The following is a 24,553-nucleotide window of genomic DNA, read 5'->3' on the forward strand; positions in this document are numbered from 1 at the left end:
CAAGAAAGTATGTAACCTTACTGTGCCATACAACAACAGATCACGTGCACCATTTCCGTTGCGCCACCTCCACACTTCCACTTCCTTGACCCCGCATTTGGATAGGTGCAGCTACTAATGCCAAACCCTCGGAGCTCGACGACCAGTAAGTACCTTCGTACCTCAGATGAACGCGTGACATGCCTTGCCTCGCGTACGGTAGATCGGCCCTTGTGCGTGAGGAGGTTTATGCAAGTGCTCGGGTACCTACTTTCCCACAATAGCCGGCTCAAGTCCTTTAGACACGTGTGAGTCGTGATAGCAAGTATCGCGTATCGAGTACTGACAACCAGGACATCCTTTGGCCTCTATCGCTGCTAGACAAGGACAACGCGCTGTCCAACGATTTGACAGAGCAGGAGACAAGGACTCTGCGGCTTCTGCCTTCATGATAGCAACAGATGTGGCCCAGTCCGCAGCCTCTAAGGCTGCACCCTCGCTGTAGTACTGGACAACTACATCTAAGGAGTCTACCGCACACGTCTGGCCTTCGAAAGCGCATCTTTTGTTCTTCCGCGCGACGCTGGCAAGAACAGGCTGAGTCGACACCAGCAGCAGATCCTGTAAAGGCAACCCCATACAGCGAACTATCCATTGGTGTACCTACTGAAGTACGGACCGGCGAGAGACGAGTCGCCATAACACCTCCGAATGCCGCCTTACTGCTGAAGAAAGGCTTCAAGCAAGTCCTAGTTGAGAACGGAGCGGGTTTCCAGGCTCAATTTCCAGCTCACATGTACGAGGCGGCCGGTGCCACGCTAGTCAATGCAACTCGTGTCTGGACTGACAGCGATATCGTACTCAAGGTCAGGCCGCCAAGGCTTCGCAGTACGACCTTGAGCCCGAACAACTTCATCTCTGGTTTCAAGAAAGGAGGCGTTATTATTAGCATGTTTCAGCAGAACTCACCGCGTTACGCTGGTGTCGCCGACACCTACCAGGCCAAAGGGCTCACATCTTTTGCTATGGAACTGATCCCTCGTATCACCAGGGCGCAGAGCTTCGATGTCCTGTCTTCCATGGCGAATATTGCAGGTTACAAGGCCGTGCTTGAGGCCAGCAACCATTTCGGTCGGTACATGACAGGTCAGACGACTGCGGCTGGCAAGGTGCCGCCATGTAAAGTCTTGATTATTGGCGCCGGTGTTGCGGGTCTAAGTGCCATTGCCACGGCCAGGCGCATGGGCGCGATTGTGAGATGCTTTGATACGAGGGCAGCAACTAGGGAACAGGTCCAGTCTCTTGGTGCTGAATTTATTGAGGTCGATATGAAAGAAGACGGTTCGGGAGGAGGTGGATACGCCAAAGTAATGTCGAAGGAGTTCATCGAGGCCGAGATGAAGTTGTTCGCTCAACAATGCAAGGAAGTTGATATCCTCATCACGACTGCATTGATTCCAGGAAAGCCAGCTCCGAGACTGATCACCGAGGAGATGGTCGAGAGCATGAAGCCCGGCAGTGTCGTTGTCGATCTGGCGGCCGAGACAGGTGGCAATGTCGAGACGACCGTACCTAACGAGATCATTAACCACAAAGGCGTCACGGTGATCGGCCACACTAATCTGCCTTCTCGACTTCCGACTCAGAGTTCGACCTTGTACGGCAACAATATCACGAAGTACTTGCTTTCGATGTCACCGAAAGAAGGCCACTTCGGCATTGATCTCAACGACGAAGTGGTCAGACGCTCTATCGTGACCTACAATGGCGTGCTCATGCCAGCACTACCACCAGTCGCTCCACCCGCGCCCGCAGCGCAGCCTGCTGAGGTCTCGAAGGAAGCCGAAGTCGTTGCTCTTACGCCATTCCAGAAAGTGAGCCGGGAGGTCGCCACTGTGACAGCAGGCATGGGCACGGCTCTCGCTCTGGGAAAATTCACAGGACCACTATTCATGAGCAACGTCTTCACTTTCTCGCTGGCTGGTCTGATCGGATACCGAGTTGTGTGGGGCGTCAGTCCGGCACTGCACTCCCCTCTGATGAGCGTGACAAACGCCATATCCGGTATGGTCGGAATCGGTGGCTTCTTCATCATGGGCGGCGGCTACCTTCCTCAGACTATCCCACAAATGCTAGGTGCCGCATCTGTATTGCTGGCTTTCGTGAACGTCTCTGGAGGGTTCGTAATCACGAAGCGCATGCTGGACATGTTCCGTCGACCAACCGATCCTCCTGAGTATCCGTGGCTCTATGCTGTTCCTGGTCTCCTGTTTGGTGGTGGCTATATCGCGGCTGCATCAACTGGTATGGCTGGTCTAGTACAAGCAGGATATCTAGTCAGCAGTGTCCTATGTATCGGCTCCTTGACTGGTCTAGCTTCGCAGGCTACAGCCCGAAGCGGCAACCTGATGGGTATCCTGGGTGTGGGTTCTGGTGTTCTCGCCTCCCTAGCAGCGGTCGGCTTTGCACCCGAGACCTTGATCCAGTGTCTCGGCGTAGCAGGAATTGGCAGTCTGATTGGTGCCGTTCTTGGCCGGCGTATCACTCCAACAGAATTGCCACAAATGGTTGCGGCTTTGCACTCCGTGGTCGGTCTCGCCGCGGTGTTGACCAGTATCGGGTCCGTCATGGCCGCCATCAATCACATCGACATGCTTCACATGGTAACCGGCTATCTTGGGGTTCTGATCGGTGGTGTAACCTTCACAGGTTCTATCGTAGCTTTCATGAAACTCTCCGGCCGCATGTCTAGTCGTCCGACTGTCCTCCCTGGTCGCCATCTCATCAACATTGGTCTTCTGACGGCCAACGTGGGGACCTTCGGGGCATTCATAGCAGGTGCTCCCGGCGCTCCTGTCATAGCGGCGGCGTGCCTATGCACAAGCACCGCTCTCAGCTTCGCCAAGGGGTTCACGACCACGTCCGCCATTGGAGGAGCAGATATGCCTGTCGTGATCACAGTACTGAACGCGTACTCCGGTTTCGCTTTAGTGGCGGAAGGTTTCATGCTTAACTCCCCTATCCTCACGACTGTGGGGTCACTGATCGGCGTAAGCGGTAGTATCCTGTCGTACATCATGTGCGTAGCCATGAACCGTAGCCTCACCAACGTCCTTTTCGGCGGCATCTCGACACCAACGCAAGGAGGCGAGAACAAGAAGATCGAAGGCGAGATCACCAAGACCACGATCGAGGAGACCGCTTCTGCGCTCCAAGAAGCTCAAAAAGTCGTGATAGTGGTTGGGTACGGCATGGCTGTCGCCAAAGCCCAGTATCCAATCTCGGAGATCGTATCGTTCCTACGAGCGCAAGGAGTCGAGGTCAAGTTTGCGATCCATCCTGTTGCTGGACGTATGCCGGGACAGTGCAACGTTCTGCTTGCGGAGGCCAATGTGCCGTATGATATCGTCCTCGAGATGGACGAGATCAATGAGGAAGGTTTCGATGAGGTGGATTTGACGCTTGTGATTGGTGCTAATGATACTGTCAATCCGATTGCGTTGGAGAAGGATAGGTGAGTATTGTGTCTTCAGTCCAGATTTGGAGGGTCGTTGTGGAGTGCTGACGTACGCTTCCTGCAGTCCTATTGCTGGCATGCCCATCATCGACGCCTACAAGAGCAAGCAGGTCATTGTCATGAAACGCGGCATGGGTAGCGGTTATGCTGACATCCCCAACCCAATGTTCTATGCGCCGGTAAGCCATGATCCTCTGCATTAATTAATTAAGCTTGGATATAATACGAGCGTGCTGACAAGAAGATCACAGAACACGAAAATGCTGTTTGGTGACGCCAAGTCGAGTTGCGATGCTATCAAAGCTGCACTGGATGCTGCGAAGTCATCATCAGGAACATGAGCTCGAGAGTTAAGACAGATGGAAATGGAACGTAGGTCTGTGATGTATGTATGCAAGTCGGCGAGGCGAGCGGAGTGTGCGTTGCATGGGTTGGTTGGTGCAGGCCGGCATTGGGGAAGCGGTGAGGTTGTGCTGCATGTGTGTGTGAACTCTATTTTTTCCCATTTGGGCGTTACGTGATCCATATATGCAGCTCGTACATCACTGTACAGCCATTAACGCCTGCGACATCTCATGCGCCGTCTGATGTGGATATGCTTGTCCATAAACGCCGGCAAATGCGATATCGCATCTCATACCATCTCCATACGCCTCTGAACGCCATCCCATCAAGCCAAAGAACCTCAAATACGGAGCACCCGTGTTCGACTAGCGACGCCATCGAACAGACAGGTATTGTCAATGGGTACATACTGCCTCGTGATGACCTTGATCACCTCTTGCGCCAGTAACCCACCAGTCAACGAGGCGATATTATGCAACTCACCGCCCCCAGCCCTCAAAATCTCGGTGCAGAACTTCGCTATCTTCTCCTTGATTTGCGAGTACTCCGGATCCTCGACGAACGTCTCAGCTTCTTTGATGAGATTGTCAACGATCTTGTGCGCGATTCCAGTCATTTTCTCAGCATCGGCCTCGAAGTCGTCGGTGCCGCTACCTGGGACTTTGAGACCTTGACCCCCTGCGACCTGCGAGGAGGTATGGTGTGTTGCAACAAATTCGTCCCACGCGAGGAATGCGATGTGTAGACCAATCAGGCTCTCGTCGTTGGTAAGTTCTTTCGCTATAGCTTTAGCTCTATCACCAAATTGAATAGCTTTCCCTGCCTCGACGATCTGGATGGATCGGCCACGGACGAGATGAATGTGAGCGGCGCCTTTGCAGAAATTCTCGACTTCTGCGTCCTGGACAAAGTTTTGAGGGCGCCCAAGCTGCTTCTCAAGTTCGCGGACGGTAGCGAGGACTTCGGCACTGTCTTGTCGTGCTTTGGTTTTGTAGATGTTCTGGAGTATGATGTAATCCGCTGATACCGCCTTCATGTCCGGGACGGCGCCGGGGAGTGGAAGTTGACCATGCTCCTGATAGAACTTGCTGATGGCGTTTGCGATCAGCCAGAAGGGTGCGGAGCTTTTGTCGAGATTCTGTGTCTCCGGTGCGGAGAGAATGTCTCGCACGTCGCTCGGTGGTGTTGGTGGATTCAGCGATTTTAGAACAGCCGCGCATGCCTCATCGAAGTTCTCCTCGTTGTAGTCGCCTGCTCGTACTGTATCTCGGAATGCCGTCTTCTCCTTGAAAGCCTCTGGCACATTTCCATCATGCGCTTGCTTCCACTTCTCGAGGTAATGCAGCAGCAAGCAGAGCCATGGGATGTGTGCCTTGTCGTGCGCCGCCATCGTCCCTTCCTCGAGCCCTTTCAGCTTCTCTTTCGCGAAAGCTGATAGTGCTGGCCATGGCTTTAGTAAGCGCAAATCTGTCGTGGACGTCGGATCTGGATGTGTCTCGACGATCGGAAATGTTGGCGGTAGATAGACGGAGAAAGACGAGAAGAAGCCGACGGAGTGAAGGTAGAAGGTTGGTATGCGGTACTGTTGCGAATGTGCTTGGATCTTGGCGAGGATGGCCGGGTCTATCGGTGCTGCTACGATGATGAGGTTGTAGTCCGCCAGCGCTTTCTCCTGTGTGATGAGAGTCTCAAGCAGCTCCGTGACGGCATGACCTTTCACGCCTGGGTTCAGCTCTTCTAGCAACCTCGCCGCCTCCACCGCACGAAACTTCCCAAGCGAAGCATCCTCCAGGAAGAAGTTGACGCCAAGATCTGCCTCGGAAACGATGGCGGAGTCGATGATGGTGAACTCGCCGACATTTGGGAGGACGAGGTTTTTCAGAGTCTCCACGCCAGTCACGCCAGGTCCATTATTGATGAGGACGATGTGTGTACTTTCCAGTGCGACTTGGCCGTTGATGCCCCATAAGCGTAGTTGCCGATCATACTTCTTCTCCTTCGCCGTCGGTATACCCTGCAGAGGTGGCGGAACCTCTGCGGGAGCTGCCATGCTGATATGTCTGTGAAGGGAAGATATCTGCTGACATTTACAAGCAAGCTCTAGAGATATCTGGTCGCGTTTGGATCGTGTCAGTGCCTGGATCGATTCCGTCATCGCAGCCACACGCTGTGCCACTGACGAGGGGCAACAACAGCCACGATGGCGGGGTCGCCCAATATGGCTCTAGAACCTCAGCCTGAAAGGAGAAAGTGGAAGCGGCTGAGATGTTACTAACCATTGACTGAGCAGAAGCAGTCTCCAACTAATCTCACTGCTTCCTGTACACAAACTTCCGCCATCTTGTATGATCAGATGTAAGTGACATTACGAGCTGACACAGTGTCACATACACTAACAATCCATCCAGCTCTGGCTTCACTCATCCGATCATCCCTCCCTCACACAAGGCTTCCGGCAACCGTCTACCACCGACTAGCACATCCCCGAACACTCAACACAACCATGTCATCCAAAGCCCCCGACCTCGACAAGATCGAGTCCGCCAAGAGAAAAGCCGCCTTCAAAGCAGTAGAAGAGCACTTCAACAGCAGCATGCGCTTCGTCGGCATCGGCTCCGGCAGCACAATAGTCTACGGCGTCGAAGCCATAAAAGCCCACCTAGAAAAGAACCCACCCCCACCAAACCACATGAACTGGTTCGTGCCCACAGGCTGGAACTCCCGAAAAGTGATCGAGCAAGCCGGCCTGCTCCCCATCGCCTTCGACTCCCTACCCGGCGATGCCCTGCTAGAAGTCTGTTTCGACGGTGCGGACGAGGTAGACGAGGATCTGAATTGCATCAAAGGTGGCGGGGCATGTCTGTTCCAGGAGAAGCTGGTGGCGTGCCGGAGTAAGAAGTTTGTCTGTATTGCGGATTATCGGAAGGATCAGAAGCGGCTGTTAACGAATTGGCCGAGTATACCGATCGAGGTGGCGCCGATCGCGCATGCGAGTGTGTTGAGGGAGTTAAGGTTGATTGGATCACCGGATGCGAAGTTGCGGGAGCATAGTCTGGCGAAGACGGGACCGATTCAGACGGATCAGTCTTTTTATATTATCGATGCTCCGTTCAAGACACTTTTGTCGCCGCTAGATGAGAAGAATGGGAGTCGGGCCGATGGGAAGGATGGAGTGTGGAGCGTTGATACTCTGGCGGCGAGGATCAAGCAGATTAACGGTGTGCTGGAAGTTGGTCTTTTCCATGGTCTCAATGGTGCGCAAGCTCAAGCGGCGGGCATGCAGGGAGGACAGAGACCTGTGGCGGTGTACTTCGGGCTGGAGGACGGTGAGGTGATGGTCAGGAGGGCGCCGGAACTCGAAAAGTAATGATATGAGTGTGAAGGGGAGGATGAATGTGTGCGACTCATGTGGGCATGAGATTGCGTGAGATCGATGCTATATTTTGGTCCTCCGGGCTTGAGATTGGTCGTGCAGCTCAATTCGAACACGAACATGAGAGTTTCCGGAAAACGACCTCGTCTCCGTAAGTTCATATTCAAGACCTGACAGACGAACTGATCAGGCCATTGATATATGCCCCTTTATCTATCTATATGTATGAGCCATGAGCACACTCCGAACTTCCTTTACTTCGCCTTGCCATTCAGTCCCGCTTGACCGTTCTTATACATCTCCCAGCCCTCGTGCGCGGCATCCTTGACAGTCGTCTGGCCTTCCACGATCTCCTGCACCTTCTGATGGATCGAAGACCAGTCTTCGAAGAGCGTGAAAGGCACATCCTTCTTGACGCAGTATTCGACGAGATCTGTTTCGTGTCAGTCAGGGACCGAATAACACGAGTTGGCTGTGGAGTAATTATACGTACCTCGTCCTTTCTTAGCAAAAAGGAGGTCGGTTTCGCTGGCTGCCGAGAGATCTGAGACGCCGTCGCCAGCGTAGAAGAGTGTTGGTCGTTTTCCCGCTGGCAGATTTGCGTACGGTCGGATGGTCAAAGACTTGTCGTGGCCGAAGCCGCTAATACATAGTCAGCTCAAGCAATACAATTACGACTTAGTCCTATCACGCATACCTCTCATCATGATACTTAATCTGCCAACCCCCCTCCTCATCAATCTTCTTCCCTTCCCTCGCAATAGCTTCATTGCATACAATCTCGATTTTATCGGCGTCCTTGCCGACGAGATTGTCGAGGATGGCTCGGATGACGGGGTACATGCCACCGGACAGCACGACGGTTGGGATGTTGTTCTTGAGCGACCATTGGAAATACTCGTTGAAATGGGGATCGAGCTGGATGTTTTGGACTAGGTACTCGACGCATTCTGGGAAAGGGGTTTTGATCGAGTCCATCATTTTGCGGAAGGAATCGCTTTGATTGGAGTTAGTGATTCGATGCTATGCGGTCGAAGTCGGTGTTGATGCACGCACCGGAACGACTCCTTGTTGTCGAGGACATCTTTATTGCCCTGTCGTCGCTTCTCGCCACCAAAGCCTAAGTTGTCTGTCTGTCGTTGTCGGTCAACCTCGTCCATACTTCCTGGCTTCTGGAACTTGCGTACCATGTAATCATTGCTGTCCTGCAGCGTGATCGTGCCGTCGAAGTCGGTGAAGAAAATGTACTTTGGGTTTGGGAAAGGCCATGATAGTGCTTTGAGCTCGTCGGTAGACATCTTGAATGTGGATTGTCGAGAAGACTTCTGGGACTTCAGATGATGTTTAGGAGTTAGATTGATAGGTATGGTCCTCTTTGGTTGTTAATTCGTTCAATGTGTCCGTCGGCGTAAATCTTATGCGATCGACGCCGAATAATTGCTGAGCCGCCAACCTGTCAACGGTCCGGATAGCAAAAATGTGCCGGCTAAATGCCGAAAGTGACGACGAGCTGCAGAAGCAGACGATTGGACCGAGCTCATGTCCGTCAACGCCCGCAGCTTTAGAGATATGAGTGAGCTTGTGGTGGATGATCTAGAGGCTGTGAGGACGATGCAGCCATCTTTCAGACCTGCTGTACGGTTGGCTGGAACGGTGACACCGCGAGTGATCCGCAACGAGCAGACGAGAAGGGTGCTGAGAGAGGTGATCAAAGGTTCGGCCTGGACATGTCTTGATTGCAGGGCCAAAGCACAGTCTCGAGGCTTCAAAAAGCTATCTTCAGATGGTGATGTTGCGCGCCGGTCATTCTCGACGACTGTACGACGACGAGATGAAACGCACAATGCTGGGCTTAAGAAGCCCATAGACCCGCGTGCGGCCATCGCCAGCACTGCCAATGCCAGATCAAATGACACAGAAGCGGCTACTGACAGCTCAACACTGCCTTCCTATGTCGAGAAGCAAAGATGGCAGTTCTCAAAAGACACAACCCAAATCATCGACCGCCTCCTCGCTCGAGCAAGTATAGCCGGCCAACACATAAACGTCTATACAGGAACAGATTACTCCGGGATCGAAGCATTACGAAACAAAATCACGATGCAAGAAGAGACCGTACGAGCCGTGCACAGAGCTGTCGACAATGCGAAGGCAAACCACCATAAGACGATAGCAGATCAAGCCGGGGCACAGAAAGAAATTGTCGGGCTGCTAGAGAGGAAGAGCAGCTGGGCTCCAAATGATTTGGAAACATACATGTCCCTCGTCAGATCGGAGCACCTGAACGATCAATCCGTGCAGACGGCGAAAGATACCTTACGTATCGCCGAGCGAGAGCTAGAAGATGCTCGATCGCTGCTGGAAAGACTGGAGAGGAAGCAGTATCATGAGGAGCAGATCTGGTCTGATACCATCCGACGCAACTCCACGTGGTTGACTTTTGGATTGATGGGGGTGAATATTTTGCTGCTGTTGACGCAGATTGCGATTTTCGAGCCTATGAGACGTAGGAGGATCGTCAGAGATGTGAAGAGTGCTCTTGATGAGCGAACAATACATAAACATACGGATGAAGTTATGGCGGAGCGAAGAGGTGGAGTGGTCGAGCAGCAGGTTGACGAGGTGGTGCAGCCTGCTAGTACGCTAATTGAGGACATTGAGGGTGCTGCACAGGTGGCTGATGTTTCAGTCGCATCTCAAGCCGGTATTCGGCCCAGAAGTATGGAAGCTGGTGAGACAGCACTCGCAGCTGGCGAGGTCTTACCAGAAGAAGCTGTGGAGGTCGTTGACTCTGTCATACCATCAGTGGATGCGCCAGCCCTGACCAGCTGGGAGACGTACCAAACAGCATTCCACGAACTCTTCAGCGAGCGCTTGGTCCAGCTCAAGCAGGTCGAGCTGACGACTATTGCATTACAAGGTGCAGCTACTGGGGCGGCGGTAATTAGTCTTCTAGTCCTGGTACTCCGACCGAAGTGAGGGCCAATATCACTTGCTCTGGTCCGGTGACATGAAGTTCAGGAAGCCGTTCGTGGGGTTCTCACTGAAACTCGCCAAACTCTCCATCGTCGAACCCAAGCTCCTGCGCCGACCTACCACCAGCACTTTGAGGAGGCGGCGCAACTGCTGGCAAAGCTTCGTCCGATTTGCCTCCTGCCGGCGGAGGTGCGATAGAAAATAGCGCCGAGCTATCGCTCGATGCCGGCCCAGTATTAGTAGGAACCGCTCGCCGGCCTTTCGAGCCGACCTGTATATGAATCTTCTCGCCCTCCTTCAAGCTGAAGTCTTGTTTATTTTCCTGTTCCAGCATCGCCCCCCCCTTCGTGCCAGTACTGCTTGCGGCTTCAAAGCCCAATACTTTCCTCGCTTCAGTCAGGGCAATGCTGAAGTCGAAGGCAGGGCTTCTGTCTTCGAAACCAATGCCTAGCGTAGCTTTCATGCCTCCCTCGCCTTGCACTCTCACAGCGAAGAACCGAGAACTATCATTGGCTTGCTGTACCACTGCTTGACTTGTATACGGTGCTGCTGCGAAGAGGTCGCCGGTGTTTGGGTCCTCAATGACGATGTCTACCTTGATGCCGGTCTCTGCTGTTGTTTCGACAATTCGTAGCCGTCCTGTGAAGATCTCTTGCGCGGTGGGCTGGGTGGGAGATGTCCATGTGCCGGCGCTGAAGCCGCGATTGGAGCTCAGAGGTGGTATGCCATAGACATGCAGGGTGGGGGTCACGAAGAGGATGCGCTGGTAGGAGGTATCGGATTCCGGGAGAGTACGGCCGGTCGCGGGATCTATCATGGTGTCCTTCGACTTGACTGTAGCTACTTTGAAGTAGACTTTGGTTATCAATCTGTTGTACAGGTCTCTATCTCTGCTTGCGCTCGTTGTCTGTAGCTCGATGGTCGGCCAATCAGCTTCACCCAAATCCGAGCACCACCGAGATTCACCACCATCTTGACTTTGAAGCATGTCCACCACTGCGGAACCATTACAATATTGTACAGTACCACGGCTCATAATGGCCTCGCCACTCTTCCGATCGCTCCTCCGCATGCCTGCGCCTTCACGATCTCTCCTCGCCGCTGCTCTTGCTCCCCCAGTCATCCTACCAACCATTGCGGCTAAACGACCATTCACTTCCTCCTCGCCATTCCTTGCAACATACAACCAGGTATTGCGCGGCGCACGGGTTGGGCAGAAAGCACGAAGGGCTACTTCGCCAGCTTTGAAGAACAAGCCCGAATTAAAGGGAGTATGTCTACGTGTAGGTACGACGAAACCCAAGAAGCCCAACTCGGGAGAGAGGAAAGTTGCGAGGGTCAGATTAAGTACGGGCATGGTCATCACAGCATACATCCCTGGTGAAGGTGAGTGAGGAGATAGACTCGAACACGGCTCTCACAGGCATCGCTGATACTAGATATAGGTCACAACGTGCAGCAGCATTCTGTGGTGCTGGTGAGAGGAGGTCGATCACAGGATTGCCCTGGTGTGAAGTACCATCTTGTGCGAGGTGCGATGGATTTGGTAAGTCTGTCTGAGTGAACGTGGATCAGGCTACAGGCACTAATGTTGAATGCAGGGCGGTGTTGGTAATCGCCTCACAAGCCGGTCCAAGTATGGCACCAAGAAGCCCAAGGCGGCTTGAGTGGCTTGAGTGGACCCATAGAGTATGGGTACGTGATGGGCCAATGGTAGAGTTCGAACTGGATGCGGATGCTCCCAATCACACGGCCAATAGATGGCCCAGCTGGAACCATATCGACGACCGTCCCCCACGACCTCTCAGAGGCAGAGCTCCGGACTGATTTCCAGGCGGTCTAGCTATGAGGCTTCGATGGGGGAATCCATCTTCATTTGCGTGATGTTCTAAGTAAAACAGACGCGTGCCGTTCGATGCTTGCGGTACCCATACGAGATAGCCAAAGGCACCCGACATGGACATTGACCTCCGGGCTAGGGCGCCGCTGCTCATCACGAAGCTGGAGCTGCATGAAGCTGATGGCGAATGGCCGGTAGAGATGGTGGAGATGGCAAAGACGGTTGTAGGAAGGCGCGAATGTACCCAGATTATACACCCAATGCATCATCACGACCAGCTCATGCCAAGACTCGGTGACCTTCTGGTTCTTCTTGCCGGAATCGTACACGCCGGAAAACTCAACTTCCGCGACCACGTGGCGTGCATGGATAAGCGCTCGCAATGGCAACACAGGATGACTCAACTGGACCGCTGAAAGATGGATCGAAGAACGCACGTAGGCGAATCTCAACGTGTCTGTGCGCCGAGTCCTCCCGACGAAAGACAAAGCTTAAGCGACTCAAAGGCATGTGAAGATGGAAGGCACGCTGTCGTTATCCTTGCAGCTTTATACACACGATCTGCTACGGTTCAGGACTCTTTTCTGCTGTCCGGCAGCATTGGAAGTTTCTGCACAATGGCAATGTCACGTAATGCTGTACGATCTCGATTTGTAATGGTAGTCATCCGACCATCTTTGTCCCATCGCAAGCCGGATGTTCAATGGAGCTGAGAAGCCACGAGGACTCGGGTATTAGCGGTGCTTGTGAATCTCAACCGGATGTGAGTGTCTCCGAACGAGAAATGAGCACGAGAGCGTGCTGGTGACGACGCGTGAAATTTTTGAGACTCACTCACGTCTGGCGGAGACTGAGTATATAAACCTGCTTTTCCTGCTGCGTTCTCATGATTCATTTCGACTGTACAACAACTCCATTGAAAACATTCCCGTAAATCGCGACCGAAGTCACAAGCACACATAACGACCACTACATCATACAGCACAGCTCACCTTCAACACAACAGGCATACCCCAGAAGCCATCATGTACTTCATCGCCCTCACCGCCGCAGCTACCCTAGGCCTGGCCAGCCTCGCCTTGGCTGCTCCTCTCCCAACTATCACGGCCACTCTGACCGTCAGCACCACTCCGACTCCTACCCTCACTATCCACGAGAACAACTTGTGGGCCAAGGACATCAGCTCTGCTGCCAGCAAGGAGATTGACGTTTTGGTTAAGCGTATCAACGCCTTCTACGACGACGCCTCGCTGGCTAAGCGTGAGAATGAAACCGACGTCCCAGCTGTGACTGTTCACGAGAACAATCTCTGGGCTCGCAGCAACTCGCTCGAGGTGGACGACATCAGCAGCAGCGCCATCACCATCCCGGTCCCGACTGTCACCGTTCACGAGAACAATCTGTGGGCGCGTGATGGCGCTGAGGCTGCGGCTAAGGATGATGAGGCTAGGGCTGAAGAGGGTCTGGCTACGCGCACGCAACCCGTCATTGCCAAGAATGACAATCTTTGGGCGCGCAACGAGGCTAACATCAAAGCTCTACTGCTCGCTTTGCGCAACGTCAACACCACCGTGCACGAGAACAACTTGTGGGCTCGTGACGAGATTGATGGCGACGCCGAGTCGTCGGCTGAGCCTTCCGCAACTGTGACGGTTCATGAAAACAATCTCTGGGCTCGTTCGAAGGAGGCTGAGGCCGAGCTCCTCGCTCCGCGCGACGACAAGGTCACCGTCAAAGAAGACAATCTGTGGGCTCGTGAGAGTGCTGGAGGAGTCGGGGTCGATGTTTCGGCCCAGGGTGACGGAAAGGTCACTGTCAAGGAAGACAACCTTTGGGCTTAGAATCCTTGCTGCTATCGATGACTGGCTTGGCTATCGTCATGTCTGACTCCGCTTAGGCAAGTTTCTACGGTCATGGACTTTCTCGAAGACGAGATTGCTGCTTGCTAGTTACACAGCTGAGAACTGTGATCATTTGAACTGCGTGCATTGCACGATGGCTGCGTCCTTCGAACGAGTCAGGTCCTGGCACTTCCTGGCACAGTTGCGTAATTATCAGAATTGAAGTTGCATCCCAGAATCCATGATAGGATTCTCAAAACATACTCTCTCGCTCATGCACTATTAACGTCTTGATCTCTGCAGTCCGTGCAACAATTATCGACTCGGCGTCGCTGTCGCACGCTCGAACAGCGAGTCTCGGCTCGGCGATGCGGGAGTCTTGCCCATGCGTCTCTTGCCCTCCTGTCTCCATCACTCTATCACGATTCACCGCTGATCCAATGAGCAGCTATACCATCTTAGAAAGGTCCGTCGACCAGCGGCTGGGTACCATATCGACCCCGCAGGCACACGAACCTAGTGTGCTTTAGCCTCAATCTATCGCTGCTTATTGTTGCTTGTCTCGCAGCGATCACATCCTTAGCCATGCTTGTTTCCACCCTACCGAACAGGAGTGGCTTATGATACGTCTTGCGATTGGACAATCCCTCGGATCTCTCGCATCTTGATGCCGTTATGGTCTGGCTGGAGATCGCCGAGCCGCAGATGCGTAGTCTACGCTCCAGAGGTTATAATGAGCCATGGTCTCCCGTCGTCTTCGTCCGCCATGATCCTGCGTCTATCCTCATACCAAGATGCAGTTGCTCGCAGCAACCATAGTGGCAGCTTGCGCTGGAGCGTTGGCACTGCCAGCGCCCAACCTGGTCCTTCACGAGAAGCGTGGGCTCCCCATCCAGGCTGAGCGCCGCCAGGTCGATCGTAATGCCATCATACCGGTTCGCATTGACTTAAGCAAAATGGTCTCGAGAGCGGCTACGATCGCTTAATGGACGTCTCGCATCCTGACTCGACCAATTATGGCAACCACCTCAGTGCAGACGACGTTCATGACATCTTCGCACCTAGCGAGGAGACCACGCAAGCTGTGAAGGCGTGGTCTGTCAGTTCCGGTGTCGAAGAAGAGGATATCATGCACTATACCAATCGCGGATGGCTTGCAGTTGATCTGCCAGTGACTCAGGTCGAGTCGATGCTTGGTGTGGAGTACTACGAACACGAAGACAGTCAAGGCCGCACGAGAGTTGGCTGCGACGAATATCATCTACCAGCACATCTGTCCGAACACGTCGACTTCATCAAACCTGGTATTGTGCTGTCAGCGCCTCTGAGAAAGCGCGTGCTCAAGCGTGATGGTGAGCAATCCGGACCCCCAAGAGGTGGTCCTGGCTGGGGCTGGGGACCACCGCACTATCCATCTCACCCGTGGCCTCACTGGAACCTCCTCCTGGCTCTGGCGGACTACCATTTGATGTTCAGAATTGTGGTGTCAATATCACGTTAGTATTCGATCAAGTCACGAGCAGTAGAGCACAGTCTAATCATGTTCCAGACCTCCTTGTATCAAAGTTCTTTACGATATCCCAAATGCCAAATACAGCGATCCAGCCAACAAGCTCGGCATCTTCGAATATGGAGACGTTTTCGCTCAAGGAGACATTGACAAGTTCTTTGCCAAGTTTGCACCTCAGATCCCGCAGGGCACTGCGCCACAGGTTGATTCTATTGATGGTGGTGAGGCGCCTGTGGCTGTCAACAGCCTGTACAACACTGGCGAGTCGGATGTTGGTCTAAGTTTGGGTTATGCCCTGATCTACCCGTAAGTGCATACACAATCATGCCAAATTTACCGCAACAAACTCTGTGTTGCTGACCCCTTGTCTTTTTGTGACTACAGTCAGCAGATTATCGTCTATCAGACCGACGATATCCCAACAACCACAGGAGAACGCAACAACGGAGGCTATGCAGGCTTCCTGAACGATTTCATTGACGCGATTGACGGCTCCTACTGCAACTACACAGCCTACGGCATCACCGGCAACTCCCCTGGCACCGACCCAAGCTGGCCAGATCCCGAACAAGGCGGATACAAAGGCCAGCTCATGTGCGGCACGTACTCTCTCACCCGCGGCCTCAGCGCATCTTATGGTGAGCCGGAGATTGATCTTCCCAAACCTTACGTCGAGAGACACTGTAACGAGTTCATGGAGCTTGGTCTGCAAGGCCACAGTGTCCTCTTCTCCAGCAGCGACTTTTGCGTTGGAGGCTCCCCGGACCCGAACAGGAATAATTGCATCTCGTCGACGACGATGAACAATTCCATCTATAATCCGGACTACCCGAGCGGATGCCCGTACATCACGTCTGTCGGCGGCACGAGACTTTACCCGAATGACACTATCAACGACCCGGAGAGTGCCATGAGTGTGAATCTGACGGCGTTCAATATTGCCACGGGCGAGGGGACGCCGACCGAGACGGACGCATATTTCGGGTCCGGTATATTGCCGTCACCAATATAAACTCGAGTCTGTTATGCGTATCGCTAATATTCCCTCCCAGGCGGTGGCTTCTCCAACTACTTCTCCCCCCCAGCCTACCAACAAGCCGCCGTGGCAAAATACCTAGCCGAGCACAACGACCAGAAATCCTACATCGTAAACAGCGACGCCTCGAACATCGGCGAGAACAACGGCGTCTACAGTAAGCACGCACCATAATTTCCATCTGACTTATCCTCCTCCTCCTCTCCACACCTACTAACACTGTCTCCCGCAGAACGCGCCGGAAGAGGCTACCCCGACGTCTCCGCCAACGGCGCCTTCCTCCAAATCTTCAACAATGCCACCCAAATCACCATCTTCGGCACCTCCCTCTCCGCCCCAATCTTCGGTTCCGTCCTCACCCTCCTCAACGAAGAACTGACCCGGGCGGGGAAACCGCCCGTGGGGTTCGTAAATCCCGCGCTGTACGCACATCCGTATGTCTTGAATGATATCACAAATGGGTCGAATGCGAACTGTGGCGGGCCCGGGTTCGAGACGGCGGTAGGGTGGGATCCGGTGACGGGGTTGGGGACGCCGGATTATCCTAGGATGTTGGAGTTGTTCATGGGGTTGAAGTAATGAAGAAGCTTGGGGTTTTGCGTAGAAGTATCATGGAGGTAGGTGTCTTCCGCAGTGGTCCACGTTACGTAAAGACCCGACCACTATCGATAGGAGGCCGAGCACTGTAGATGACGATGGGATAGTGCAGAGTCCAGACGGGATACGCCGGCCGCTGGTTCGCGGGTGTAGGCCCCTGCTGGCGCTTTGGAAACATTGAGCCCGAGCAGCCCGATTCCTTCTCTGGGTGCATCTGCTAGCTGTCCACAAGTACCTACTACTACTGTAGATGATCTACATATGGCCGGCCCACCGATTGGGTTTTCCGTGGACCGCTGTGGGCCGTGATCCCTAGGCATATGTGCCATCACTGTCCTAATGGATGGTGGGCAGCGAGGCTCGGCGAGGTCCTTTGGCAGGAATGCGCCGTATCCTAGCTTCCTTGGACCTGTTGGTCCACGGAGAGTCGAAAACCCGGCATGCACTGGAGTGATTCAAATATGCATTCCCCGACAGAATGTTCATTCCGGGGAGGTTTGTGTAAACAACTATACTGGATTTCATCGTGGTAACATCCATGACTACCTCAATCGAGTACAAAGCAAAAGGGGTATCACAAAAACAATCTAACCTAACCCAACTCACGCCCCAACGACCGCCACCATCCGTGATCCACAGGGATTCAAATCTCGACCCACCCTTCACAATCAATCCTACCAATTCCAACTCCTCGCCCCCGCCCCAAAAACCGGCGCCCTCCACCCCCCCAACCTCTCCCCCTCAATCCTCCTCACGACTCCCCCCTTAGCCTCCACCTTCTCCCTCTGCGCCCGCCTCTGCTCCACCACCGCATCCGTAAGCACAATCACATGATTCTTCTTCTCATACCTCAACATGCCCAGATTCTGCAACGTATGCAGCACGTCATTCGTCGTCATCGCCAACGCCTGCCCGATGTCCTCGATACTGCACATAGGTGTGCCCTCCGCCTCTCGTTCGAGTAAGAGGTCCGTGATGTTTTCGGCCCAGTAGGCTCTGTAGCCTAGGAGTCCGAGGTCCGAGAGGGGTTTTTCCGGGGAGCCGAGTTTGTTTTCGATTTTGGAGAGTTCGTAGGAGAATTGGATGAGGAGTTTGCCGTAGCCCTTGCGTTGGTGTTGGGGTAAGGTGAGGATGCAGGCGACGTTGTAGTTTTCCGCGCTTTCTTTTTCCTTGCTGAAGTAGCCTACGAGGTGGTGACCGCGGGCGTCGCGGATCGTCATGCAGTAGAATAAAAAGGGGTCGACGTCGTAATATAACGTTTTGTGATCGAGGAATAATTTTGAGAGGAGGCAGAGGTTGCGGCACCAGGTTCGCTGGCGCCGGCCGTCGATTTCGAAAAAGGAGATTGTTTCGTCCCGGTAGATTTCATTTCCGGGAGGGTGGAGGAGGGTGCATTTTGACCGGTGGCGTTGGAATTGGGTGAGGGTGCCGTGATAGGAGAGGCAGGTTTCGCAGATGTAGACGATGTCGCTGTCGGTGAACTCGGCCGGGTAGGGGGAGAAGTACCAGGGTTCGATTTCCCAGGTGCCCATCTGAATTCGTTCGAGGTTGCGGACGCGGGAGATTTCGGTTTGGTTTTGCGTCATGCTACCGCCGATACGCAGGCGGTCGATTTCGGCCTGGGGGTCGTAGGGGCCGTGGTGGGAGGGGACGGCTTTGGCGGCTGCGGCGGCGGTGGCGAGGTCGATGGTGTTGTTTAGACCGTCTTCGTCGTCGTCGTCGCCTGGTTGCGGAGAGGCGCCGATTTCTTCTGCGGCGACGGTGAGGGCGGCGGGGTCGAGGTTCTCTTTTCCTTTGCCACCACTGGTGAAGGAGGGTCGGCGAGAGGTCTTGGCTGAAAGGCCATCTTGGGGTGTTTCTGATGCTTCGCGGGTGAGAGTGGAAGAGCGAGGGCGTTTGTGTGATCTGCTCGGTTGAGGGGCCTTGGAGTCTGTCGTGGAGTCTGTCTTGGATGTGGCGGTGGTCCTCTGCTTGGACTTGACTTCCGGCTTTTCGGGGACAGGCCACTCGACTTCTTGTGTAAGGTCGATTCGTTCAGCGCTCACCCACTCGTCGAGACGCTTGTTGAATTCGACGTAGTGGAGGTAATATGTTGGTTTGCCTTTGCGTGTTTGGATGGAGAGGATCTCGGCTCGTCGCTGACCGCCATCCTTCTCTACCATCGGTTTGGTGCCGATGGTGAGGGTGGCCAGCGTGGCATATCCCTTTTCCGCTTTGATCTCATCGCTGCCGCCCTCGCCGTGCGTGTCGTTGCGTGGGACCATCACAACTATTATCGAGTGATGTTTGACACGCTGTGTGGTGTATTTATGATATTTCTGATGAAGTTGTCCTTGTCGTGCGCGTCGTGATGGATTATTATTGCGCCCGTGAGAGACAAGACCCTGCTTCTTCCCCACAGAAACTTTGCGTCTCTTCACATGCTTCAGCTAAACATTTCTCACGGTACACAATATATATCCATAACAATGTCGAGATAACAGGACGAAATGCCTGGATTGGAATTGAGTGGCGTGTCGAGCAACTGGAAGAAGCTACAATCCCAGTTGCAAGCCGAGAAGAAGACCGCACCACCACCACCACCAACACCACCACCAAGCAATGGAGTGAAGCGCAAGAGACAGGAAACACGACCAGGCAGCGCCTTCAAAAGAGCCAAGTTCTCAGATGCAAACGGGACGCAAGTAGTCAACAGACGCAAGATGGGCTACTCGACTTCCAAACCCGTCACAGACCCACCTAAATCCAACTCCAACCTCACCCGCGACCACGACCACGACATCACCTCTTCCATCATCACCACCTCCTCAATTTCCACCACCCGCCCAACCGACACCCCCAACACCGGCCACCACCCCACTCACAAACTGGGGAAATACATCGCCCTCGACTGCGAAATGGTCGGTACGGGACCCCCACCCCACACCGACCATCTCCTCGCCCGCGTCTCCCTGGTAAACTACCACGGCGACCAACTCTACGACTCCTACGTTCTTCCCCCACCCGGAAGTAAAGTCCACGACTACCGCACCCACGTCTCGGGGATACAACCGCCGCATCTCCACCCGGACGTCGCGAGATCGTATAACCAGGTCCGTGCCGATGTCGCCGAACTCTTACGGGGCAGGATCTTAGTAGGCCATGCGTTAAAAAACGATCTGCAAGTCTTGGACATGGTCGCCTCCCACCCGAAATGTGATCTGAGGGATACGAGCCGCTACCCTCCCTTCCGCGCCATGTCCGGGGGAAGACCTCCAGCGTTGAGGAAGTTGGCGGAGAGGGTGTTGGGACTCAAGATTCAAGAAGGAGAGCATAGTTCTGTGGAGGATGCGCGGGCGAGCATGTTGCTTTTCCGCACGGAGAAGGAGGGGTTTGAGGCGGAGGTGAGGAGGAGGTTTGGGAGGGGTGGGGTGGAGGGGAGAGGAGGGGGGAGAAGGGGTGTTGTTGGTGGTGGTGGGAAGGGAGGAGGAAAGGGGTGGGAGGGTGGGAATAGTGAGGAGGAAGATAGTATTCTTGATGAAGAGGATGATGAAGATGAGGAGGAGGGGTTTGGAAGCGAGGGGGATGGTGTGGGGGATGGGGATGGGAGGACGAAGATATCTGCGACAACAGGAGCAGCGACGACGAAGAAGAAGCGCAAGAAGAAGAAACGGACGAAACGGAAGTGATGTGATAGCAATCTATTCCCATCCAATGTATCCACCATATCCTCGCTCCCCCTCATCTCATGCAAACCTCATGCTACTACAGATCGAGCCAAAGCACCGGCACCAGCACCAGCAGCACTTCGTTCGTACGTACTCTACATAAAAAATCCAACGGGAAATCCCCAGCCTATTCTTTTCCTCCTCCTTTTCCTCTTCCTCCTCCTCCTCCTTCTCTCATCCCGTCCGATACTCCGGATCAACCTTACTCTGCTTAAACAGACTCTTCCCCCTCAACCACTGCCGATAAGCCTTATACCTCTTCTTCCCGCCATCCCCCTCCGTGACCGTCAACACATCCTCCTCCCGGCCATCTGCCACGAAATCGAGGAATTGTTGCAGATCCGCTTCATCTACATCGTCGACATGCCCGCCATTGAGCTTCTTCTGGTGGGTGGGATGGGACGTCGACGTTGAAGTCAGGATGGACGGCTGGGTAAGGGAGAGATAGGCGATGTATTCGGCGGTTGTTGAGGCGGAAGGTGCGGCCGCGGTACTGCTGCTGCTACTGCGGTCGGAGGAGATGTGGTCGGTCGGATTCGTGACGAGGGGTAAATGCAGTGGATGGGAAATATACCTTTCGTACTCCCTCGACTCCGTGACCGAGACGGAGGGATGGAGGGAAGAACGGTGGATCTTCTCTAGCGACCAGAGGTGCATGGTAGCTTTATCCGGCGCCATCTGGGCCTGCTCCTGCTGCTGCTGCTCAGATGTTCTTCTCGCCTGCGTCGGTTCCCTCAAGATCCCATTCGTAGGCTGGATCTCCATCGCACTCGACGGTACATTCCTGGGTGGAGGAATCCCGCCTCCCGCCCCAACCTCCTCGCTAGGCGGATACAGGGAAGGCGCATCATCCATGGGATCCAAGATCGTGACACCTTTCCTCTGATGCTGCTGCTGCTGGCTGCTCGTCTGTCTCTTGTCCGGCGAATCAATAGATGGGCGTCGCTGATGCGCTTCCAGTCTCGGCACAAAAGGAGAAAAATTGTACTTCCCTCCGTCGCGATTGGCGTGTGGTCGGTCGGGGAGGAAACGGTGTTCGGCGTTGATGCGGTAGGAGTAGATTTTCTGCAGGGAGGAGAGGGCGGTGGGGCGGTAGCATTCCAGCCAGTATTCGTCGTAGGCGGGGATTATGCCGTCCTTCTTTCCCTCTACCTTCTTTCCCACATCATCCTTGCCTGGGACATCATTGAGCGCTGCCACGGCATCAGCACTCACGACCGGCATCACCCTCTCGTGCAGGAACTCGGGAGTGAACCAGAATATATAGCTCCTTCTCCCTTTCCTCCTCTCGCCCCAGCCTCGCGGGCCAGAATGATGGAGATAGTAATCGCTTCCTAGCTCCCACAGTCGTGGTTCACCCAGTACCCAGACGTAATTCCCCAAGAAGAGATTATACGCCTCCTGCCTCTGACTGTCGAGGAATGAATTGTGGTAGTAGCGCTTGAAACTCTCTACCATGTCTCTGCTAGAGCTTTGCCAGTGGTTCAGTTTCCGGTATGTGGCCATGGTGTTGACGAGGTGAGAGCCACCGTATTGTACTGCAATCGTGTCGCCGTGCGAGTGAAATTGGGAGGTGAACGTATTAATGCAGTCGGTATCATAAGGAATCGTGGGATGCGGATCCGGAGGATAGAGACCCAGCGCTCGTAGCTGCAGACTCAAGGCATGCTTGCCTATCACAAACTGTGCCGCGTTCGTACGGTCTAGGCAATCAATACAGTTTGTCCGTGCGATACCATTCTGGAGTCGAGGTGAGGTCGGGTCGTTGTGGAAGAAATTCGTCAAGTTCAGGATCTCGGATGCTATGGTCTCAAGACTTCCTATGACATCCCCGCCTCGGGTCTTGGATGCTCGGGACATGTCAAAGGTCTTGTAGATGACCTTGGCGTGAGGTGGTAAGGATTGATTTAGGTAGTCGACGCTTTCGGCGAATTGTGCGAGGAGTTTCGATTCGCGTGGTGTTCGTTCTCGTGCTTTGATGAGGTTGAGGATGTACAATGGACAGCCGTAGCGCTCGAAGAGGTTGTCGAAGTGTAGTGCCGCAGGCTGGTAGAAGGGATCATTGAGGTTGATGTCGATGTCAGGTTTCGGGGTCACGCCGCTGTTATCTTGCGTCCAGTAGAGTGGTATGCTGCCACGGTGGTGGAGGTAGGATGTGTATGTTGGATTGGAGTACAGCTTCGGTCCGGGAGCATGAAATGATGTGGTGAGCTTCTCTGCCACTATCTGCTCAGTTTCAACATCGTTTGCAACATAGCCTAAATCGTTGACGCCTCGCTTTAGGAATCGAGCTCCGGCGAAGTGGCGAGAGCGACGGCCAATGATGGTGATGTATACACTTCGGCCAAATATGTCGAGGCAAGTCTGGTCGATGAAACCGTGGATGATGGGTAGACACCAATCAAACGGGTGCTTGAGCGCTGCCGTGGCGGGTTTCAGCAGATGATGGTTCCACACGAACATGGCATTGAAGTCCGGCTTTGGATCATGTCGGCCGTCTGCTAGAGCTGCCCGTTGCGTGATGATGTTGTGCTGCAGACTATGCGTGATGTCGTACGCATAGCTGAAGTAAAAGTGTTTATTCAGATCAAGGTTGTTCAAAATACCCAGAAAGCGAAGCTCTTCTGGATTACGATCGCGCATGAAGCGGGAGCTGGCGCCTGTGGTCAAAGGCACCATCTCTGTATCTTCGATCTGATAGACATAGTGGCCTCCTATCATAGCAGCTTGTTGGCGCTTTGTGACGGGGAGCATGTAGTGTGCCTCTGTGAACCTGATGAAGCCGAGCAAACCGAAGAAGCCATATTTCAGTCTCAGACCTCCCGTGGCACGATTACCCTCATCGATACTAGTCAGCACCTCGTTCATCTGCCTCCGATCGTAGATCGTCGCATCCTCAAACAGGACGACTTGTCCAGGGGGAGAAGTTCGATCTATCCGCAGCAGTCGAAAGGACTTATCCGTGACATCTGCGCCAGTAATCCAGTATCTAGCATTAGTCTCGTACAGCGTAAATTTGTACATCCTATGCGAGCGATCTCTGGTTGAGCCCGCAGTATTCGGACCAGCACCATCTCCCTCATCGACAGCATCATGCTCAGGCATATCGTGGTGACCCTTCTCCGTAAGATGGATCTCCCCACCATCGCCTTCACCGTCAGCATCCCGGTCCTCCTCGCCATCAACAGCACCCACTCGCTTCAGGACCGGCCCATCGTCAAATGACCCTGCCGACTCACTGTTGTAGCTTGGTCGTCGGCTACGACTTCGAGTGCTGGCATGATCACCTCCACTACCATTCTGCTCGAATTCTCTACTTCGACTTCGGGATGCAACACGGAATCCGCCACCACGGCGCGGGATGTTCAATCGAGCATCGTCACGAGACTCTGGGCGTGCGCTTGGGTCCTGGTAATCGGCGTCTGCATTCGGCGCAGCGTCCACAGGCCCATGGTCCATTGGTTGGATTTTGAGCAAGCCAGAGAAGATGCTACTGGAGTGGTATTACGTGGCGTCCTTGACTGGACGCACAATCTCTGTTCGTGCACTCCATGCGCATCATCTGTGCTGATTCACAAGCATTGCAGTACTCCGAGTGAGCCAAGTCTGGTCCAGGTCTGTCATTCACATGAAGTCAATTGGTGTTCTGCTTATGCATGGCAACCCCAAACGAGAGACTGAAGTCGCAAGTTCAGTGAGCACGCGCCAATAAACCACCAACACCATGGACGTCTGAGACGAATTTCGCAACGAGCTACGTGGCGAGATACTATGATATTCACATGATGGTCTGAAGGTGTTCTCGCATCTATTGTCTACATGTGTAAAGGTA

General features: G+C 53.9%; 12 protein-coding genes across 12 annotated transcripts; 7 read left to right on the forward strand and 5 right to left on the reverse strand.

Annotated features, from left to right (window-relative positions):
• Nucleotides 1-773: 773 nt before the first annotated feature.
• On the forward strand, nt 774-3,837 carry LTS14_001614 (uncharacterized protein; the record flags this gene model as incomplete). The annotated part of the gene is made up of 3 exons (XM_064834323.1): nt 774-3,493; nt 3,561-3,675; nt 3,748-3,837. 3 exons carry the CDS (start codon nt 774-776, stop codon nt 3,835-3,837), a joined length of 2,925 nt encoding a protein of 974 aa, XP_064698187.1.
• A 344-nt stretch (nt 3,838-4,181) lies between these two features.
• LTS14_001615 (uncharacterized protein) lies at nt 4,182-5,891 on the reverse strand (the record flags this gene model as incomplete). The annotated part of the gene is made up of 1 exon (XM_064834324.1): nt 4,182-5,891. One exon carries the CDS (start codon nt 5,889-5,891, stop codon nt 4,182-4,184), a length of 1,710 nt encoding a protein of 569 aa, XP_064698188.1.
• A 295-nt stretch (nt 5,892-6,186) lies between these two features.
• Nucleotides 6,187-7,208, forward strand: RKI1 (ribose-5-phosphate isomerase rki1; the record flags this gene model as incomplete). The annotated part of the gene is made up of 2 exons (XM_064834325.1): nt 6,187-6,196; nt 6,250-7,208. 2 exons carry the CDS (start codon nt 6,187-6,189, stop codon nt 7,206-7,208), a joined length of 969 nt encoding a protein of 322 aa, XP_064698189.1.
• A 260-nt stretch (nt 7,209-7,468) lies between these two features.
• LTS14_001617 (uncharacterized protein) lies at nt 7,469-8,512 on the reverse strand (the record flags this gene model as incomplete). The annotated part of the gene is made up of 4 exons (XM_064834326.1): nt 7,469-7,647; nt 7,708-7,856; nt 7,912-8,211; nt 8,271-8,512. 4 exons carry the CDS (start codon nt 8,510-8,512, stop codon nt 7,469-7,471), a joined length of 870 nt encoding a protein of 289 aa, XP_064698190.1.
• A 241-nt stretch (nt 8,513-8,753) lies between these two features.
• Nucleotides 8,754-10,193, forward strand: SHE9 (sensitivity to high expression protein she9; the record flags this gene model as incomplete). Its single annotated transcript, XM_064834327.1, has 1 exon — nt 8,754-10,193. The coding sequence occupies one exon, from the start codon at nt 8,754-8,756 to the stop codon at nt 10,191-10,193; it is 1,440 nt and encodes a 479-aa protein (XP_064698191.1).
• Nucleotides 10,194-10,254: 61 nt separating this feature from the next.
• LTS14_001619 (uncharacterized protein) lies at nt 10,255-11,007 on the reverse strand (the record flags this gene model as incomplete). The annotated part of the gene is made up of 1 exon (XM_064834328.1): nt 10,255-11,007. The coding sequence occupies one exon, from the start codon at nt 11,005-11,007 to the stop codon at nt 10,255-10,257; it is 753 nt and encodes a 250-aa protein (XP_064698192.1).
• A 220-nt stretch (nt 11,008-11,227) lies between these two features.
• Nucleotides 11,228-11,857, forward strand: LTS14_001620 (uncharacterized protein; the record flags this gene model as incomplete). The annotated part of the gene is made up of 3 exons (XM_064834329.1): nt 11,228-11,576; nt 11,636-11,736; nt 11,792-11,857. The coding sequence occupies 3 exons, from the start codon at nt 11,228-11,230 to the stop codon at nt 11,855-11,857; spliced, it is 516 nt and encodes a 171-aa protein (XP_064698193.1).
• A 1,198-nt stretch (nt 11,858-13,055) lies between these two features.
• Nucleotides 13,056-13,871, forward strand: LTS14_001621 (uncharacterized protein; the record flags this gene model as incomplete). The annotated part of the gene is made up of 2 exons (XM_064834330.1): nt 13,056-13,290; nt 13,315-13,871. 2 exons carry the CDS (start codon nt 13,056-13,058, stop codon nt 13,869-13,871), a joined length of 792 nt encoding a protein of 263 aa, XP_064698194.1.
• A 985-nt stretch (nt 13,872-14,856) lies between these two features.
• LTS14_001622 (uncharacterized protein) lies at nt 14,857-16,996 on the forward strand (the record flags this gene model as incomplete). The annotated part of the gene is made up of 5 exons (XM_064834331.1): nt 14,857-15,367; nt 15,438-15,687; nt 15,766-16,370; nt 16,434-16,574; nt 16,650-16,996. The coding sequence occupies 5 exons, from the start codon at nt 14,857-14,859 to the stop codon at nt 16,994-16,996; spliced, it is 1,854 nt and encodes a 617-aa protein (XP_064698195.1).
• Nucleotides 16,997-17,688: 692 nt separating this feature from the next.
• On the reverse strand, nt 17,689-19,278 carry ESA1 (Histone acetyltransferase; the record flags this gene model as incomplete). Its single annotated transcript, XM_064834332.1, has 1 exon — nt 17,689-19,278. The coding sequence occupies one exon, from the start codon at nt 19,276-19,278 to the stop codon at nt 17,689-17,691; it is 1,590 nt and encodes a 529-aa protein (XP_064698196.1).
• Nucleotides 19,279-19,503: 225 nt separating this feature from the next.
• Nucleotides 19,504-20,682, forward strand: REX4 (3'-5' exonuclease; the record flags this gene model as incomplete). The annotated part of the gene is made up of 1 exon (XM_064834333.1): nt 19,504-20,682. One exon carries the CDS (start codon nt 19,504-19,506, stop codon nt 20,680-20,682), a length of 1,179 nt encoding a protein of 392 aa, XP_064698197.1.
• Nucleotides 20,683-20,895: 213 nt separating this feature from the next.
• FIG4 (phosphatidylinositol-3,5-bisphosphate 5-phosphatase) lies at nt 20,896-24,180 on the reverse strand (the record flags this gene model as incomplete). Its single annotated transcript, XM_064834334.1, has 1 exon — nt 20,896-24,180. The coding sequence occupies one exon, from the start codon at nt 24,178-24,180 to the stop codon at nt 20,896-20,898; it is 3,285 nt and encodes a 1,094-aa protein (XP_064698198.1).
• Between the last annotated feature and the right edge of the window lie 373 nt (nt 24,181-24,553).

Source organism: Recurvomyces mirabilis (assembly GCF_035927965.1).
Source record: "Recurvomyces mirabilis strain CCFEE 5264 chromosome Unknown scaffold_3, whole genome shotgun sequence".
NCBI classification, from domain to species: Eukaryota; Fungi; Ascomycota; class Dothideomycetes; order Mycosphaerellales; family Teratosphaeriaceae; genus Recurvomyces; species Recurvomyces mirabilis.